Below are 17,184 nucleotides of genomic sequence, written 5' to 3'. Positions count from 1 at the left end.
TGGTGCACAGACCTGTTGATCCTGTCATACATATGGTTACTGTGTCAGATGTGCGTTCTTCAGATCATTTTGTCTGTCAACAAGTCGCCCAGCATTGACTTCAGTGTCTCGCACTCTGTGCCCTCTTTGTGACATGGATATGTTTTGTGATGACCTGGGAACCAAACTGGCCCTCTGCCCCTCAAACTCTGCTGACAGGCTTGCGGCGGCCGTTTTCCGCACTGTGATCGAAGCCCATGCTCCTGCTTGCTGTGTGTACCCAAGTTCACCCCAACAAACACGCGCCATGGTACCCTAGCTGCCTAGCATTCGCATTGAGCTGTGGAGAGCTAAGGCGGAGCATAGACGTAGAGAGGTTGTGGTGTAGGTCTGGATTGACTGTCCATAAACAGATGCTAAATGCTGCACATTCACCTTGTTCATTCAGCCAAAACAGATTTCCTCCATGCTCACATCAGCACTTGTTCGTCGAGTAAGAGCCTGTTTAGGATTGCAACCATATGTTGGGCCATACGAACGGGCCACAACTGTCCACAGTCATTGCACCTGCTTTACTGCCTGAAGCCTTCAGCGAGGTTTTTTTTCCCCACAAGATTGCTAACCACATCGACCATCTGGTCCAAAAGTGTTCCCTTGCTTCCTTGCACCTAATCTTGGAACGTGAGCTTAGGACCATCATACTCTAGTCAAAACCCACAACTTGTCTACTGGACCCAGTTTCCACCCCATCATTGTCTCTCTTCCTTCACAGAAATAGTAAATGATAGCTTGTCCTCTGAAGTCTTCCCAACAACTTTCAAAACAGCCTTAGTGAAACTGATGTTTAAAAAAAAAAAACACTACCTTGACATCGACGTGCTAAACAATTATTGCCTTGTCTCAGACTTGCCATTTCTTTCCGAAATCCTGGAGAAAGTATTTCTCAAGCAGCTTCTGTCCTATCTTAACTCTGAAAATAAGATTTCTCCATCACCCTCTGCTTATAACCCTTTTCATAGCACTTAGACTCTCCTGTTTAAGGTGACAAACAACATTTTGTCTGCTCTGGATAAAGGTGACATGTCATTTCTCACTATGTTAGACCTGTCTGCTGCCTTTAATACTATAGACCGCACTACTGTCATTCATAGACTCAATCCTGTCGTTGGCATCCCACTTCCCCACTCGACTGGTTTCAGTCATTTCTCTCAGATAGGACAGTTATAGTGGATGGCTGCGTGTCGCCAGTAGACTACTGCAACTCTTTTCTTGCTGACTCTCCACAGTTCCTCATCCACAAGCTTCAGAAAGTCCACAACTCAGCTTCATACCTTCATCATTGCTTTACCTTCTACTCTTGTACCTCATCTTGATGTTGTTTCGTGTGTCTATACGTACCTCTCTGTCCACTGCTATTATCTTGTACCTCATCTTGATGTTGTTTCGTGTGTCTATACGTACCTCACTGTTCACTGCTGTTATGTTTCATTTTTATTATTGGTCGGAACAGAGAGTGCGAGCTATCGTGGTCGTGATGCTGAGTGCTATAAGTTCACTTGTTTATTTTATTATTATTAATTTCAATAGTAAATGTCCATGGGTTAAACAGCATCCTGAATTTTATTAAAAATTAAAAAAATTAATTAACGGATGGGTTTGTAAGGCTGAAATTTACAGGTTAGGTTGTATCGCCTATACCTACCGATATCGGCAAAAAACGCAAACCATTCAAGATGGTCTTTAACCAGACACAACATACTGTAATTACATTGCTAACATACAGATTGTGGCAAAACAGCCACGTTCTGGCTCAGTAGATTTTATATAATGTCCACTGATATAGAAGCAGTGACCATTTATCCAAGTGGTAGTGTGGATTGACTGAAGGTAGCATGAGAGTTGGAGAAGTCTGTTAAAAACCACTGCTTGTTGAAGTTCTCTCTGTGAGTCAAGTCTGTCATGAAAAAGTATATAGGTGAGCCCATTAACAATAGTTTGAAACCTTTTCAAGGAGATGACAAGTGTGATGTTTTTGTTAAAACCTGCCTGAACATGAAGATTTATTTCGAAGAGGAATCATAAAAGGTTTAGTTTGTATTTGGGCGCAGCATAAAATATCGGGACTGCCGCAGGCAGTGTATCCTGTGTGCTACAGGTGTCCCTGACATACCTTTGCTTGTCATATACTGACCGCATTGATTCACCTGGAAAAGAGCTGGCTAAAACAATTTACTTTCATCTTACAGTCACATGTAACAACCGGACCTTCAGCAATAAATTAATATCAACTGCATTTTTATAATAATAAGATAAGAACATTACACAATTTATAGGACATGGTGACAGACTTGTGGATATTGTGTGACATACTTGACTTCTGTCACATAATGCTGAAGGGTTAGATGAAGGAGCAAAAGGAGATTTGGATGGGGGTGGGGGAAATGGCGAGGCACCACAGGGAAAAACAGCAAAGTGTTAGGGAAAGCAGCTCCTCCACAGGGTCAAAAAATTTTTTTTCGGGGGGAGGGGGCGGGTCTTTTTTCGTAAAAAAAATCGTTTAGTGCTGCATTTCTTGAATCTGTAACACACTCACGCACACAGAGTCGGGCTAGTGAAATAAGATAAACTGCGATGTGACAGCAGGGGCGTCTCGAGGCTGTAAACGTCGTGCCTGCAGTTTTACCTGGGTGTGACATTAGTGACCGTCAGTGTCACGCCTTACTGTACAGGGTCAAAAGTCATAGCGTAACCTTTATGCGTCAACATCATAGTGTGACTGTGTGTGGAAGTCCTCTACAGGCGTGACGTATCAAAGACAGTCGACATCATAGTGGGACTGTGTGTGGAAGTTCTCTACAGGTGGGACGTATTAAAGACGAACAGACTCCGTAGTAGTGTTGATGATGCCCACCTCCCCGGCTCCCTGCACCTCTCCCACCCGTTGATGAGGCTGTCGGGTTCACTGGAAGCAGCGAGCTGCAAGGTCAGCTGTTGGGGGCTCCGACACTCTCTGCGCATGTCGGCCACAAGGCCGACCAGGCCCCCCAGCGTCAGGAGGATGAGGAGGAAGGCCAGCCAGACAGGCCAGTTCTTAGCCCCCGCGGGGCCCGAGGCAAAGGGCATGTGCGGGGCCCTCACGCCACGATCACACGGTTTTAGTTGGGATCTAAAGTCACATATCAATCAAAAGCGCGGGGCCCCTTGAAGCGCGGGGCCCTAGGCAGATGCCTCGTCCGCCTGCCCCTAAGCACGGCCCTGCAGCCAGGTGTGCCATGCGATGAGGACAGGAAGCGTGGAGACGGCCAGGAAAGTGCCCACAGACACATTGGCCAGCCCCAAAGTCACTGCCACTCTCCCGCCCCAGCGTAGACGTAGAGGTAGCCGCTGACACCAGCCTCACACCCGTGGAGCTGGAGAAGATGCTGTTACTATTGATTGATTGATCTGCTGCAGGTGCACACGCAGTGTAGGCAGCTCCGGTGTCACGCGTCACACAGGTGTGGCAGCTTACAAGCTGAAATCACTTTTGGCTAATCACATAATCCTATGTGTGACTAATCAAGTGTGACCATAGACCGTGCACCAATACCACGTGAACCGTGATATCACGTGAGCTGTGCACCCTGGCATAGACCGTGCACCAATATCAACGTGTGCATAGACACATCGCTAGAGAGAGAGATGAGAAACAGACTCGTGGAGACTAATATGACTACATTGCAGAAGCTAAACCCTCAGTCGCGGGGCCAGGAGCTGCACGTGACTACAAACACCGAGAATCAGAAGACCGAACCTCATCCAACGACCTAAAGAACGTCGACAGGAGACGTTTACCTTTAGTCACAGGTCCTACACACGAGGATGCTTACAAAACTGTCCAGTTGCATAGTTTATTAATTTGGTGGCTAACTTAGCTCCAGGTCCGCCAGCGAGATAGGTGTAGCTCCGCTCCACTAACGAACTCTGACCTTCAACCTCGCCTTGCGTTCTTCGCGGCCGAAAAGTCAACGCAGTCGCAGTCTGTGGCGCCGCCAGACCGAGGTCACGCAATCACAATGAACTGCACATACCTTGACCACGTGACACGAGCCCCAGCGCCGCCAGACTGAAGGCGACACCAAGATGCCGCTGCACAGGGTGAGAGCGTGAGGTGGCAGGCGTCCCCACAACAAGCGTGCTTATAAGGCTATTGACGTGCTCATGCCCTCTGCTTGCCACACAGGTTAGCACATTGACTGTGGGTGTGGCCCACTGGTAACTTGTAATTCCATAAGCAAACTACACGACAAATGCAGTATTTATAGTCAAGAAATAAATGCTGGTTTTATTCTATTTCTGACTCCATTACAAAATCCATTTTAGTTGTGATTTTACAAATACTTAGAAGTCAAATACTTCTTTACTTTCAGTGTCATACTCTTATTGTCAGGTCTGTCTGGCATCCCACTTCCCCACTCGACTGGTTTCAGTCATTTCTCTCAGATAGGACAGACAGTTATAGTGGATGGCAGCTTGTGTCTCCAGTAGACTACTGCAACTCTTTTCTTGCTGACTCTCCACATTCCTCGTCCACAAGCTGTGTATAGTGTCTACATCCCTTCATCATTGCTTTACCTTCTACTCTTGTGCCTCATCTTTATGTTGTTCAGTGTGTCGGTAGTACCTCACTGTCCACTGCTATTATCTTGTACCTCACTTTATGTTGTTCAGAGTGTCTATACGTACCTCACTGTCCTCTGCTGTTATCTTGTACCTCACTTTATGTTGTTCAGTGTGTCTATACATACCTCTCTGTCCACTGCTATTATCTTGTACCTCATCTTTATGTTGTTTTGTGTCTATAGTACCTCACTGTCCATTGCTTTTATCTACACTGTTTATAGTATCTACATTCCTTCATCCATTGCTTTACCTTATACTCTTGTGCTTCATCTTTATGTTGTTCAGTGTGTCTCACTGTCCACAAAATTTGTTACTTATTATTTATTTATGACACTGCCCTCCACTCTTAATTACTAGTGTGCAACAGTGTATCTTCTACCATGCAGCTTCTTTTTCATGAGGATGTGTTGCCTGGGAGAGCCAATGATTGACCTCAGCTGGGATTTTGAGACACAGCCCAGCAAGCCACCTGGTTGATCAGCAAACTTTGCATACCGTAAGCACATTATGTTTGGATTCTTTACATTCAAAGTCCTGACCCCACAGACACTCAGATTCAATTGTGATCCTGTAGAATTTACATGAAATGTTTTGCTCATGTACATGGACTTTTAGGCAGTTCTGATCTCACACAACATTACAGTTTAAAGAATTGTTTATGGTGACATAGTTGTCAAACTGTAATGTTGTGTGAGATCAGAACTGCCTAAAAGTCCATGTACATGAGCAAAACATTAAGTTGACAGCTGCTTGGGTTCACAATATTGATTGCTCGGTTTTTGTTTTTTTTTTGGTTATATTTGAAGTGACTATGTTGAATTTAGAAGTTCACTTTCTGAAAATGAAAAATGCAGTAATGGGGAAGGAGGGAGTAACAGCACAAAAAAAAAAAAATGTGATGTGTAGAAGTGAACCCAACAGCTTTGCTGCACATCTAAGGTCTAGCAAAAATATATTTCTGGACAGCCTTATGGTAATTGTTTGTGTTTTGTGGAAGAATGTCGCTTGACTGTGTGTCTCCAGAACTGGACATACTACAATCTCTAGACCAGACCTGGGCAAAAGCCAGCCCGCCTCCTGTCTCTGACCGGCCCGCCCGCTGGCCCGCCCGCCAGTATATATACTAAATATACAGCATTGGGTAAAACTGAGTTAACTATATTAGTCCGGCCCTCTAAAACCATCCCAATTTCTCATGTGGCCCCTTGGGAAAATTAACTGCCCACCTCTGCTCTAGACTTAGGTGCTAGGTAACAGCACACAAACTGAAATCCTTGAATTCCAGATCTTGAAGCCTATAACCACATGTGAGTACTGTATTGTCATGTCACTCACTTCTCCACTCATACCCAAAGCCAACATGTCAAGCAAGTGCAGTAATTTACGGACATGAAAGCCTTGCCAAGTTTCAGCTAGTTTATCGACTTCCATTACTGACAGAATAAAGTACAACTTATGAATAATAGTTTTTAACAGGATGCAGGATCTAAAGGGTTAACTTTCCACATTGTAGATAAAAGCTGAGGGAAGTCAGGAGCCTGCACATTTACACATGCACACATCTTCACTGGCCTTAATATCAGTTGGTAAAGTGTACAGGACTGTGTACTTCATCTTATATAGGGAGGAACAGCAATTTCCATTCCTTCAAAATCCACCAGAAAAGATCATTAACATGCTTATACATATGAAAAAAAATTCATAAAAAATGACATTGCTTGATATAACTGATATGCCAAAGCAAACCTTCAAACTCTGTATTAGATCTAAGTTTGCGAAAGGGGAACCTAGCAAACAACTGCACCCACATAAAAAGACTACCCTGTGGAATTATACTACATAAAGAAGGAACACAGGAAACAGAAATCTACATACATGTAAATAGCCTGTAGGATACACTACACAAAATGAACCTTTGACTTGAAACAATGTACTCTCATTATCAGAACATCCTTTGTAAATCCTAGTGTATGCACACCTTTTTTCTTGTGTCATCTGTTACAAGGATCAGAAAACATTTTTTTATCCACTATTCATATCAAAGCCTACTTATACTACTTACTAAATATTCAAGATATCCATTTTGAACTAACAGATAAATATCCCAGCACTAATATTGTACACCTAAATGGGAACTTACATGTTTGCTGAAGTGAACATACAGATTCATGGCATAGATACCATGCACACAGGTAGAAGACATTGACATTATGAATGGCAGTTAATCAGGAATAAGTAAATGAAAATCAAGTTACTGTATGAAATCTTCCATTCAAGGCATACTTACACACCTTAGACTTTAGTGAATACCTCTTGTATGAGGTAATTAAGTTTACACTTCCCCAAGTAACACACTTTGTGTCAAGCATCCACACATCAATCTCACAAGGTATTTGTTTTTTTGATTTAGTTAGCATAACCACATGCTCAGAGCACCAGTTGAATATCAAATTTCAATGGACATAGGCACTCACTAGCGAAAGCTTCAATGTGAAATTGTAAATGCAAGAATTTCCTGAATGAATTTCTGCTTTTTGAAACACTTAGAAAACTCTGAAGGCTAAACCCACTTCTATCCCCTTCTACACCTAATCACAGCTCCTGCCTACTCTGCATTTGTTTTTTTGGAGGACATCGTTTACAAAGTGCATACAATGACACTTGAATAAGTGGTAGATGAGCTTTGGTCTCAACACACCCATGATTTCTGTTACATTTTACAATGACTGCCAATTATGCAGATATGGACAAATCAAAAGGGATGCTGACATAACCATGGAACTCTATGTGATATTGCTTTTCTCTTGACTTGAAAACAATGCAAACTGGTCTGCACTTTCCTCACATGAGTTAGCATATCTTCTTGTGTACTACAGACCACAACTTTGTTATCAGTCAAGAATAATGAAGCATAACCTTTCACTGTTTCAAGCTACACAAGAAATTTTCTAGAGTATGAACCTGCAGTCCAAGTTGTAGACCCTTAAATCTTTCTGTCAGCATTATGCCTGTCTTTATACGGTCTATGCTAAATATGTGCTTTTACTTAAATGTTGGGTTGAGTGGTGAAATTTGTTATGCCTTGTGTATTGAACAAGCATACTTCAGGATGTTAATACTTTTTTCTAACTAGTCATCTACCCTCTTCTCTTATGAACCCTAAAGGATAAAGAGTATCCATATACCTTATTATTACACAAGTATTTACAAGCTATTGTATTTATACTTGTGGTATAAATGAGTAAGCAATGAAAACAAACCATGCATCTGTAAAAATAAAAGATGGTTATAAATGACTAAAAGTCTTGTCTATATTTAAAATTTAAAAGAATAGAAGTTTTACAAGCATGATTTTGTGGTAAACTTAGTTATGCTATGTATGAGGGATAACCAATATCATTGAAAGGAAGAGTGATCTCCTTTAAAGTTCCTGGGGCCAAATGCATACAACCCGCTAGGTGATGCTGGCTGCTGCAGTTAGTTAAAATACCTAGTTTATTGTGCAGTGGCTTGTGATGTTTGCAACAGAAATATCCAGATTTACCCCTTCAGGTATTTGTTAACCACACCCTCTACAGTCTAGATAGTGTGCTTGACTTCAAAGCTAATAGTGTCTGAGGCCTCTGACTAGAAAACTCTCCCCACCTGACACAAACAAGTGCTTGCCAGGAAACAGGTACTTGTCAAGGAATACAACAGGCAGCTCCAGATTCTGGACCAGTTTGAATGGGAACATTACCTCCTAACACAAGACAGTATCTTGAAACATGACAGAAGTGTCGCTATCAGACCAGCAACACTACTCAATACAACCCTTTACACTTACAAGATGCTTTTCCCTTGCCCTCTCCATTTTACATCTTAAAAATATTTGAGATCAAGTGAGAAAAATATTCTGAATTGCATGTATGCATATCATGTATGCTATGTGCGGACACACACAATTTTTGTGACAACTGAAGCAGCTTGTTAACAAGCAACAAAGGACCAAACATCTCAAATTGAAACAAAACTCATGGCATTTAATTTGCTACAGCTTTAAATTAACACAGTTGCCACTGTGGAGTTTCCAAAGTTTATGTTAACATACATGGAGGCATGCACACATGTCATGCTTTATTCAACAAGGGGGAAAAAAGTCTGCAAAAATCTTTAACAATGAAAAAATCATATATCTTCCATATAACACTACTGGCTGGACTGGTGTTAAAGTTGATGAAGCAGATATTGTAACTTTCTGAGTACTTCTCAACAATATACCAATATAACTGAAAGCCTTATTGTTGCACTATCTTTCAGTAATGTCCAACAAATGGGTTTTCTGTTAGTGAGAATGTCGATACAGACACTAAACTTTTACAAATAATACAACAGGTAATACAACCTACACCCACTTTAGAATCGGACTAAAAGTTGTGATGAGTCTAAATGTTACAAGCTTGCGGGTGATAATGCATGAAAGCCTGTATGCAGTTTAAGCACCAAACCAAAGTTAAAATAAAAGGAAAACATCAAACAATGACAGCTTAAAGCTATTCCAGGTGACTAACTTAAATGGAAATGATATAGTTCTTCATATAGTTCTTCCAACCTTGAAGCAGTTGAATGGGACATCAAGAGAAATGATACAAGAGGTAAGTTTCTCTTGCATCCTATAAAAAATATTAAAAATCTCATTTTCCACTTTCATTTGGAGAACTGCTTTATAGAAATACATCTGATGTACACAAACATTAGCATGTGTGCACAGACAGGAACAAATATGCAGTTGCCATTCTTTCTCATGAAATTTAAAAAAAAAAAAAAAAAGGTACAAGGGACTGAGGTCAGGAACATGCTATTACTGGCTTTAACTAAATTGTGACACTGCACGACACATACTTTACTGACACATGCAGGCATCCACACTTTGAACTGTTTTATGCAAGAAGCCACACATAGTGAGTTTACACGTAAAATGATTCTGATAACCTTCCTTATTTTGTCTGTGTATTGTGTCTTTACAATGTGAAATGCCATGATTTAACAACAGTTACAATGGCAGTGCCTAGCCCTCAAGTCACATCCTTAATCACTGGATGTAATAAGCTCTTATCAACAATGTCTCCTTTTCAATAGCACTATTCATAAAACCATAAACCTACAAAATTACACCTTTCCCCATCTTCTTTCCTCTCTCTCTTTCGGCAGTTGGTCATGCCTGGCTACTGCTTGTAGCTAGCTCTTCCAGCAAGGATCAAATCAGCTGAGGAACTTGGTCAGTTCTGCTCATGAAAGTGCAGTGCCCATGTTACACAGTATATTTTTAAAACAACATTACAAATAGAAAAATTTCACAACAGGTTCTGTTACCTGATTTACTGAATCTCTTAAAACACTGATTAAATGCTCCTTTTACAACAAACCATTAACCAGGCTTGTGTACCATAATACACAAATTTTCTTTTGATCACAGTATTAATGACATAATGACAGCATCCCAGGTGAGGTGCAAGGGCCAATGGCAATGGATCTTTTCAGGTTTATGCAAAAAAAATAACCAAAAGAGAATACTTACATTCCACATCATCTCACAATTACAATCAACTGACAGCAAAACCATTAATCAAGCACCTATCTTACTGGTCACTTCACAAACGGGACTGTGTCAGGGGTGAGAGGAGATGTCAGGTAGTATGAAGATTTGGCACAAAAACTACTGCCATCAACCTTGACTACTTCTAGCTGTGACTCGATTTCTTTGTTAACTGCCTCTGTTGCAGACAACTTTGGTTACACAGTAACATCTGATCTAGTGCTAGTTTAACATTTTATCTTCTATTAGTACCATCATTCTCTCAAAGCAGAATACCTAAAAAAGAAAAAAGTTCAAACACGTCAATGCTGAAAGCCTTACTGGTTTACGCAAAAATCAAACAAAAAAGCCCTGATCTAGATCATTTAGGATTGAAGAAAAGTCATAGTGAGAAGGTGGCCACATGCATGAGGCTAACTCCCTCAAAAAACAAAACCAGGGAAACTACTAATGTAGATAAAAGTCATTTAAGTAGCACAACAAGATCATCACAGGTTAATGATATTCCAGTTTATCAAAATAATTTTTCCGTCTAAATGACAAACACAAATTTACAGACACAGACATATCTCAGAAATCTTGAAAAAAAAAAATCCAGTACATCGCTGGTACCATAAATACATGTTTCCATAACCTCAGTAAAACAACCCTTGGGTCTGCAAGGAATGAGTGCTATTAAATTAACAAACGATAAGTGCACATGCACCTGACTGAGGTGGGAGAAAAGGTTTCAACAAGAACTGCTCGCAGCACTCATTTTGTCATCCAAATTTATTTTGTATCAAGTCCTGTCTGCATACTGACACAACACACATCTATATCCACTCTCAGTGGGATGAAACAACACACCGTACTAAACATTGTCTGATGGGAAAATAGGGCTGAAGCACTGTAGGGTCATTGTCTTTGCAAGGTCAGGGCCAGAAACACTGTAGCAGACAAGGCAGTTGCTGGAAGCAAACTGATCATACACCAACTTCAGGTATTGAGCTAGGGTCATCTCACAACCCCCAGTGCATTGTTAGCTGCAGATGGTATGTGCATGGATATTCGTGCGCACGCATTTCTGTCTGTGTATGTATACATGTGTTTGTGAGTGTATGCATGTGCACACATTCCTTAAAACATGCATCGTTTTATGCACATGGATTGTGTGATTTATAAGGGAGGCAATCACTAATAATAGTTCTAATTGTGGCTTGAGGGTGTTTTACCATATCTCCCCCTTCATTCCTGTTGTGTACATAGCTTTCGTTTAACTAAACACTTTTTTCAGAAAGAGGGGGAGCAGGAGCATGCTTTGAAATCAAAACCTGAAGCTGATATTACCTTGCTCCACACTAATTCTAGAGGATTCTGATGTTTTGCTTCACCACATAAAATATCCACAGATATTCTGAAGATTGTCTGGGGCAGTTGGGCACAGAAGAAATCTCTGGGATGGCAGATTCTAATAACGAAATTTAAAGGGCAGGTTAGTTCTGCCAATGTATCGTTTCTGTGACCAACATATCGCCAGACTTTGCTGACAGCTTCACAGGCTCTTGCAGGCGTGTCCACTAGCTTAATCCCCCTCTCCAGTCATGCTTACATCATTTACAACACCTGCATCCATCTTGCTGGAGGAGCAGGTGGCGGTGTCGAGGAGCGCTGCCCCTTGTGTATTGTTAGAGGTAGTATCTTCCTCATCCTCCTCCTCTGACATCAGTTTCTTTGCCAGCTGCACAGCTGCAAACTCATTGTAATGAAGCTTTCGCTTCATCTCAAACATCTTCCGCTTTGCTGTTAAAGAAAAAAAACAAAAAAACCTGTAAAACTCCATCTTACCAAAAAAATATTTGCATGACATTCACATTTAAACACACAGGCATTTTTTCATCTTTTCATACACCAAAAATAAATTTGAAGATTAATAAATAAAGGTGCATTGTACAGTACACATGGCACAAGCAGTACTGCAGGTCTTTCATGGACAACCCTCTCACAAAGCTTCATTTCTATCCAGATACAGTAGTACAAATGAAAAATTAAAGATTCGTTGAAAATTTACAATAGTACTCTTAAAGGAATGCCTTGGTCCCAATTTGCTTTCAAGAGATGGTTATTACTAACGTAACCAATGTGGAAAAATTTACAACAAATAATCTTAAATAAGGTGACCAGACGTCCCGCATTAGGCGGGACAGTCCCACTTTTGACCTCGTGTCCCGCCTGAATATCGGGCGGAACGCCAAATGTCCCGCTTTCTGGCTTTCTGGCAAGTCCATCAAATGTCCCGGTTGTCTTTAAAAATCACTTTATTCCGCGTTTTTTGACGGTGACGACACCATCATCGGCACGTGTCCCGCTTTCGCCCCCGAAACGTCTGGTCACCTTATCTTAAAAGACTTGCACTTTGTCTTGCAACCCAATTAACTTTTGACACGCATACCCCGCTCTTCCTCAGTTTCATTTTCATCTTCTGATGACTCCTCTTCTGGAGGCAGATGAGCAGACTTTTTGCAGCCCTCTGCTAACCTACAATATAATCAATCCATAATTAGATTAGAAGGTTATGTTGGCAGACACAAGCATTTAACAACTAAGCAATGATACTTGTTTGTATGAAAGGACACCATAAACACTTCGATTTTTACTTCCTTTCAAAGACTGGCTTATAGTTTATTGCTTATCTATCTCCAGAAAACTTTCAGCAAAATATTTCTCCAGAAAAAGAAAACTTAATATAAGTACATTTATTATTATTATTATAAATGATTTTTTTAGTTATATGGTGAGCACACTGCCATGTACAGAAATCTTCAAATTTTAGTCACAATTAAGTGCATTGGACTACATGCTGATATAGACTAAGATTTGTAGATGTGCAGAGGTCAACACAGCTCTAGGTATGCTTATCTGTAAGCACAGCCCTGTTGTACTAAGCAGCACTTCCCCACCTTGTGCTCATGATAACAGTCCTACTTGGAGCAATAGTTAGCTTACATAAAAGTCCCTTTTATAAAAAAAAATATCATTGTCACATGACAAGCATACAGAAGACATGAATTAATAATAATAAATGCAAAATTTGTAAAGCAAATACTCGCACTCCTTAGGAGCATGCTCTTAGCGCTTAAGAACAAGAACAATTACTTAAGCATGTTGTTGATGTGTGGATGAAATATGAAGCTGGCTGTCGTACGCCTTCTGCTTAATTAAGTTGTATTCTGAATTTTTTGTTTGCAGAAAGTAATTTAGAAAATCCATATGCCCCTCCCCCCACCTACTCACCACCCCCTTCAAACATATATGCACGAATCATAGCTGTGATGTAAGCAGATATCATAGTTGTGATCAAAGACACATAAGAAGATATCATAGCTGTGATCAAAGACACAAATAAGTACACATCAAAAATAGCTTTGACCAAAGATGAAATACAGGTCTTTTTTTGTCATTAAAAAAAAAAAAATACATGCCTAGATGCTAAGACTTCTGGGTCCAGTTTCTCAACATTGCCTGAACTGCCTCGACGTGACAAACCTTGCTCCTGCTCATCAGTCTCGTCATCTTCTGCATCAGAGCACTTATTGTAAGGTGTTGGTGGCTCGTCAATTTTAATATGTCCATAATCTTTATCAGGTGGATGATGTGTTGCCAAGATGTTCATTTCATCCCATTCCACCTCTCTTCGGCTGAAATAAATATAGATATACATTAAAAAACTAAAGTCTCTCTCAGCTTTGAGGCTAGTTATTAGCAAATATGAACAGCTCGAAAAGCATTTTTTGGGGCAAAATTTCAAAAGCATTCAACATTATTTCCACAACTTGTTACCTATGAACTGTTTCACCTCTCCACTCTTCTGTCTTAAATAAACTGAACAGCATGTCAATTTTGAAGACCAGAGTAGGCATACTTAATCATAAAAATACCTTGACAACCTTGTACATCCTTGCACAGTGAATAAAGCTGATAAACAGCAACAAAATAATCATCAGGCCTAAAGACATCTTTCTTTTGCAAATATATTCCTAATCAGCAAACACCTATACCTTCCTCTTGCTCCTACCTGCATACTTTGTGCCTATAAGCTATTTTCTTCCTCTGTGTGTGTGTTGTTGTTAGAGGGAGAATGTGAGTGAGAGTGTGAGAGAGTACAAATTTTTGTAGCTTTATGTTCTGTTTTGTTGATTCCTGAACCATATGGTGACTATATTTACAAATGTTTTCTTTTAAAACAAAGAGATATAAAAAAGGCTAAATCATGCAAACAGGATAAGAAGTGACAAGAACTCAAGGAAGATAATAGAATAGTCTTTAGAACAAGAACTTGAAGAAAATTATCTAAAACTTTACACCCACTAAACTTACAATGCTAGTATGACCCACATGCAATTGGAAGCAAGGTGGGGAAAAGATGTTTAAACCTACATGAAATGCATGCATATTAATACCATTATTTAACATTTTATAAAACTTATTGAAAGACATATATATATATATACTTCCTTCATCAACTCTACTACCAAGTACCCACCAACTGCATCTGCAGGTATCCACAAACCACACTAGCCTGTATCTATCAGTTTTCATGTAACCAGTCCCTGCAGTCCTCAAACCACTGACCCTGGTTGTCTTAGTCACTCAAATTTTGCTATAAGTAAACACTCCTCTAGCTGTAAAAACTGAAGACCTCTGCTTGCTCAAATTTTGGTTCAAACAAAAGCCTTTCGTTCCTATTGGTATTATCTGCAAAAGCCTGTAAACTAAAGCAGCTACTTTTTTTTTAATATAGTGATGTGTAAGAAACACCCTTTATTTGTTTTCCATCTTCCTAATCGTAAAGCATTTATTTAACGTTTTACATAAAATCTGATATTTTGCGAACATTATTATATAACACCAAGAACAAGACAACAATATGTCCTAAAACAACGCCTGATTATGCATTGTTACACAGAATAATATGGGCGGTCACTCGCTACCTGAGCTTGCACAGGAAGCTACTACTGTCAACTTGTGTCCTACGTCGTGTCCTATACTAAGCCAGATGACTATTTCTTAATATCAAACAAACACCGTTTATTTTGTTTAACATAAATTAACAGGCTAATAAGAATACAGCTACTTACGGGGGTTTATCAAGACTAGATGTGTGTTTTAAAATGCCTTTGATCGGCTTCTTGTCCCGTTCGGAAGCCATTTTTCTCGAAAATGTGTGAAGTGTTTGTAAGCCGTCCTGCCATTGGCTGCAACATCTGCGTATTATCACACACTTGGCGATTATTGCCGTACAACGGACATGGAAATCACTGTTCGAATTTCGCCAGTAAGAATTTGGATGGCCAATACGCATATTTCTTAGTTTTTGCTTTTTATAAATGACTTATAGCATGTGTACCAATATGAGGTTTAACGTGTAAGTTATTATGCCAAGTGAATATTGACCAATCCATACAAACGTTGGAACGACCACAAGTGACATGTTGTAAACAGTGAGTTGGAGTAAGGAATGGCAATGTTGGTCTCAACTTCATCAGCATTCCTTGCTTGATGTTTCAGCTGAACACCATTTACATCGAAGAGGTAGGACTGAACCACCTGTACCTACTGGTCACGAACATTCACTACAGAGCTTAGGCACTGTGTATTTATAGAGCTGACATGGCTATTAGTGGATTACTACCAACAAAAGTTGGAGAGGGGCGGCTAGTGCCACTCTAAACTTGTCCGTTTTCCTAGATGCAGTCTGTGCAGGTATGGCACATATGAGTTACTTGTTTGATTAGCATGGTTCTCAATTACAAACCGAAAGCGCTTTAAGCCGAAATGTGTACTAGGAAGTAGGCATTTCCAATAATTTGGGATTTCCCCAATTTGGGGAACATGGATGTCAACACAGCAGTCCGAGTATCGTAGACGCAGTCATTAGAATTTATTTGGTCCTTCAGAGCTTTAACATAAATATACTTTATGTTTCTGTTTGGTCACTGTACATTCATTATTAAGTGGTTAAAGCTGACATTTTGTTACTACCAGTCATGGATGATTTGGAAGAATTTAGGTAAACGGTTTGACCTCTTTGTACAATTTCATGATAAAGACAATTCTGACATCATATACTACCATCGAGCAAAATTTATTCTTAAATTCAGTGTATGCATTTTGTGTCATGCATTGATTTGTTTCTCAAAACTCGGTGGTATAACTAAAACGCTATGAGACAGGAACATGTTGGAAAAGAGAAAAAATTGTAGTTTGTTGTATAAATTTGTAGTCTGGAAGTTTTCAGAGTTCTTGTCTTTATTTTTCAACAACATATACTAAAAAATTCTAGCAATGTCATTATTATTACATAATTGTTCAGTACAAGTGCTGGATTAGGATACAGCTGTATAGTGTATATACAGTTATAGAAAAACTGCATCTGAAATAAGAATGGAATGTGAAATTCTCCATTTTAAGATTTCATGTATAATTTTTTTTTTTTTTACAGTGGAAACAATTCTGTCATTTCCATAATTTGCATAATGCCCCATAGTGACAACCAGCCATCACCTCTCAGCAACAGCCCTGATACTAGTGACAAGCACCACATCCTTTGTGGGGTTTGCCCGGACCCTCAATGTCAGACAAAGTTACACTTTTTATCCACCAGTTCAAGTGTGGAATGCACAGGATGTGGACAGAGACATGACAAATCAACTTTACTCAGCATTATGGAAGCACCAACTTCAGCTGGCACTTTCCAGAATTTACTTCAAAGTCTTCTTATGAGCACTGTTAAACCTCATCGAGGTCCAGACAATGTGAAGGTAAGACTAAGAGGAAAGAGCCTGTAAAGTGCAGTTATTAATAAGATCAATCACACTTCAAGGGATAATTAGAAAAATGTTATAAAGGCATGAAAGCTTAAGCTTGTTCAGTTAAAAAATTTTATCGGTATTAGAAAATAATTTTACAGCAGTGACACAACTCACAAG

At 39.9% G+C, this 17,184-nt stretch overlaps 2 protein-coding genes across 10 annotated transcripts in view; one reads left to right on the top strand and one right to left on the bottom strand.

The window, feature by feature from the left end:
• Positions 1-8,642: 8,642 nt before the first annotated feature.
• Positions 8,643-15,595, bottom strand: LOC112556021 (protein phosphatase inhibitor 2-like). 2 transcript variants are annotated; one of them, XM_025224631.1, is made up of 5 exons: positions 15,334-15,595; positions 13,678-13,893; positions 12,648-12,733; positions 11,808-11,998; positions 8,643-9,905 (listed from the first exon to the last, which is right to left on the bottom strand). In XM_025224631.1, the coding sequence occupies exons 1-5, from the start codon at positions 15,555-15,557 to the stop codon at positions 9,900-9,902; spliced, it is 723 nt and encodes a 240-aa protein (XP_025080416.1). In that variant the 5' UTR covers positions 15,558-15,595; the 3' UTR covers positions 8,643-9,899. The 2 variants fall into 2 exon arrangements, with proteins under 2 accessions (XP_025080416.1, XP_025080414.1); XM_025224629.1 differs by having other exon boundaries at positions 8,643-11,998.
• LOC112556019 (deubiquitinating protein VCIP135-like) overlaps positions 15,440-17,184 on the top strand; it is a 30,879-nt gene continuing 29,134 nt past the window's right edge. For 5 of the 8 annotated variants that reach the window (XM_025224628.1, XM_025224626.1, XM_025224627.1 and 2 more), the window contains exons 1-2: positions 16,072-16,265; positions 16,698-17,016. In XM_025224628.1, the coding sequence (XP_025080413.1) occupies positions 16,243-16,265; positions 16,698-17,016 (342 nt within the window). In that variant the 5' untranslated portion in view covers positions 16,072-16,242. The other 3 variants (XM_025224625.1, XM_025224623.1, XM_025224624.1) reach the window with 3 other exon arrangements.

The sequence above is a fragment of the Pomacea canaliculata genome, unplaced genomic scaffold, assembly GCF_003073045.1.
Source record: "Pomacea canaliculata isolate SZHN2017 unplaced genomic scaffold, ASM307304v1 utg2218_pilon, whole genome shotgun sequence".
NCBI classification, from domain to species: domain Eukaryota; kingdom Metazoa; phylum Mollusca; class Gastropoda; order Architaenioglossa; family Ampullariidae; genus Pomacea; species Pomacea canaliculata.
This window is presented reverse-complemented; position numbering and strand designations above follow the sequence as displayed.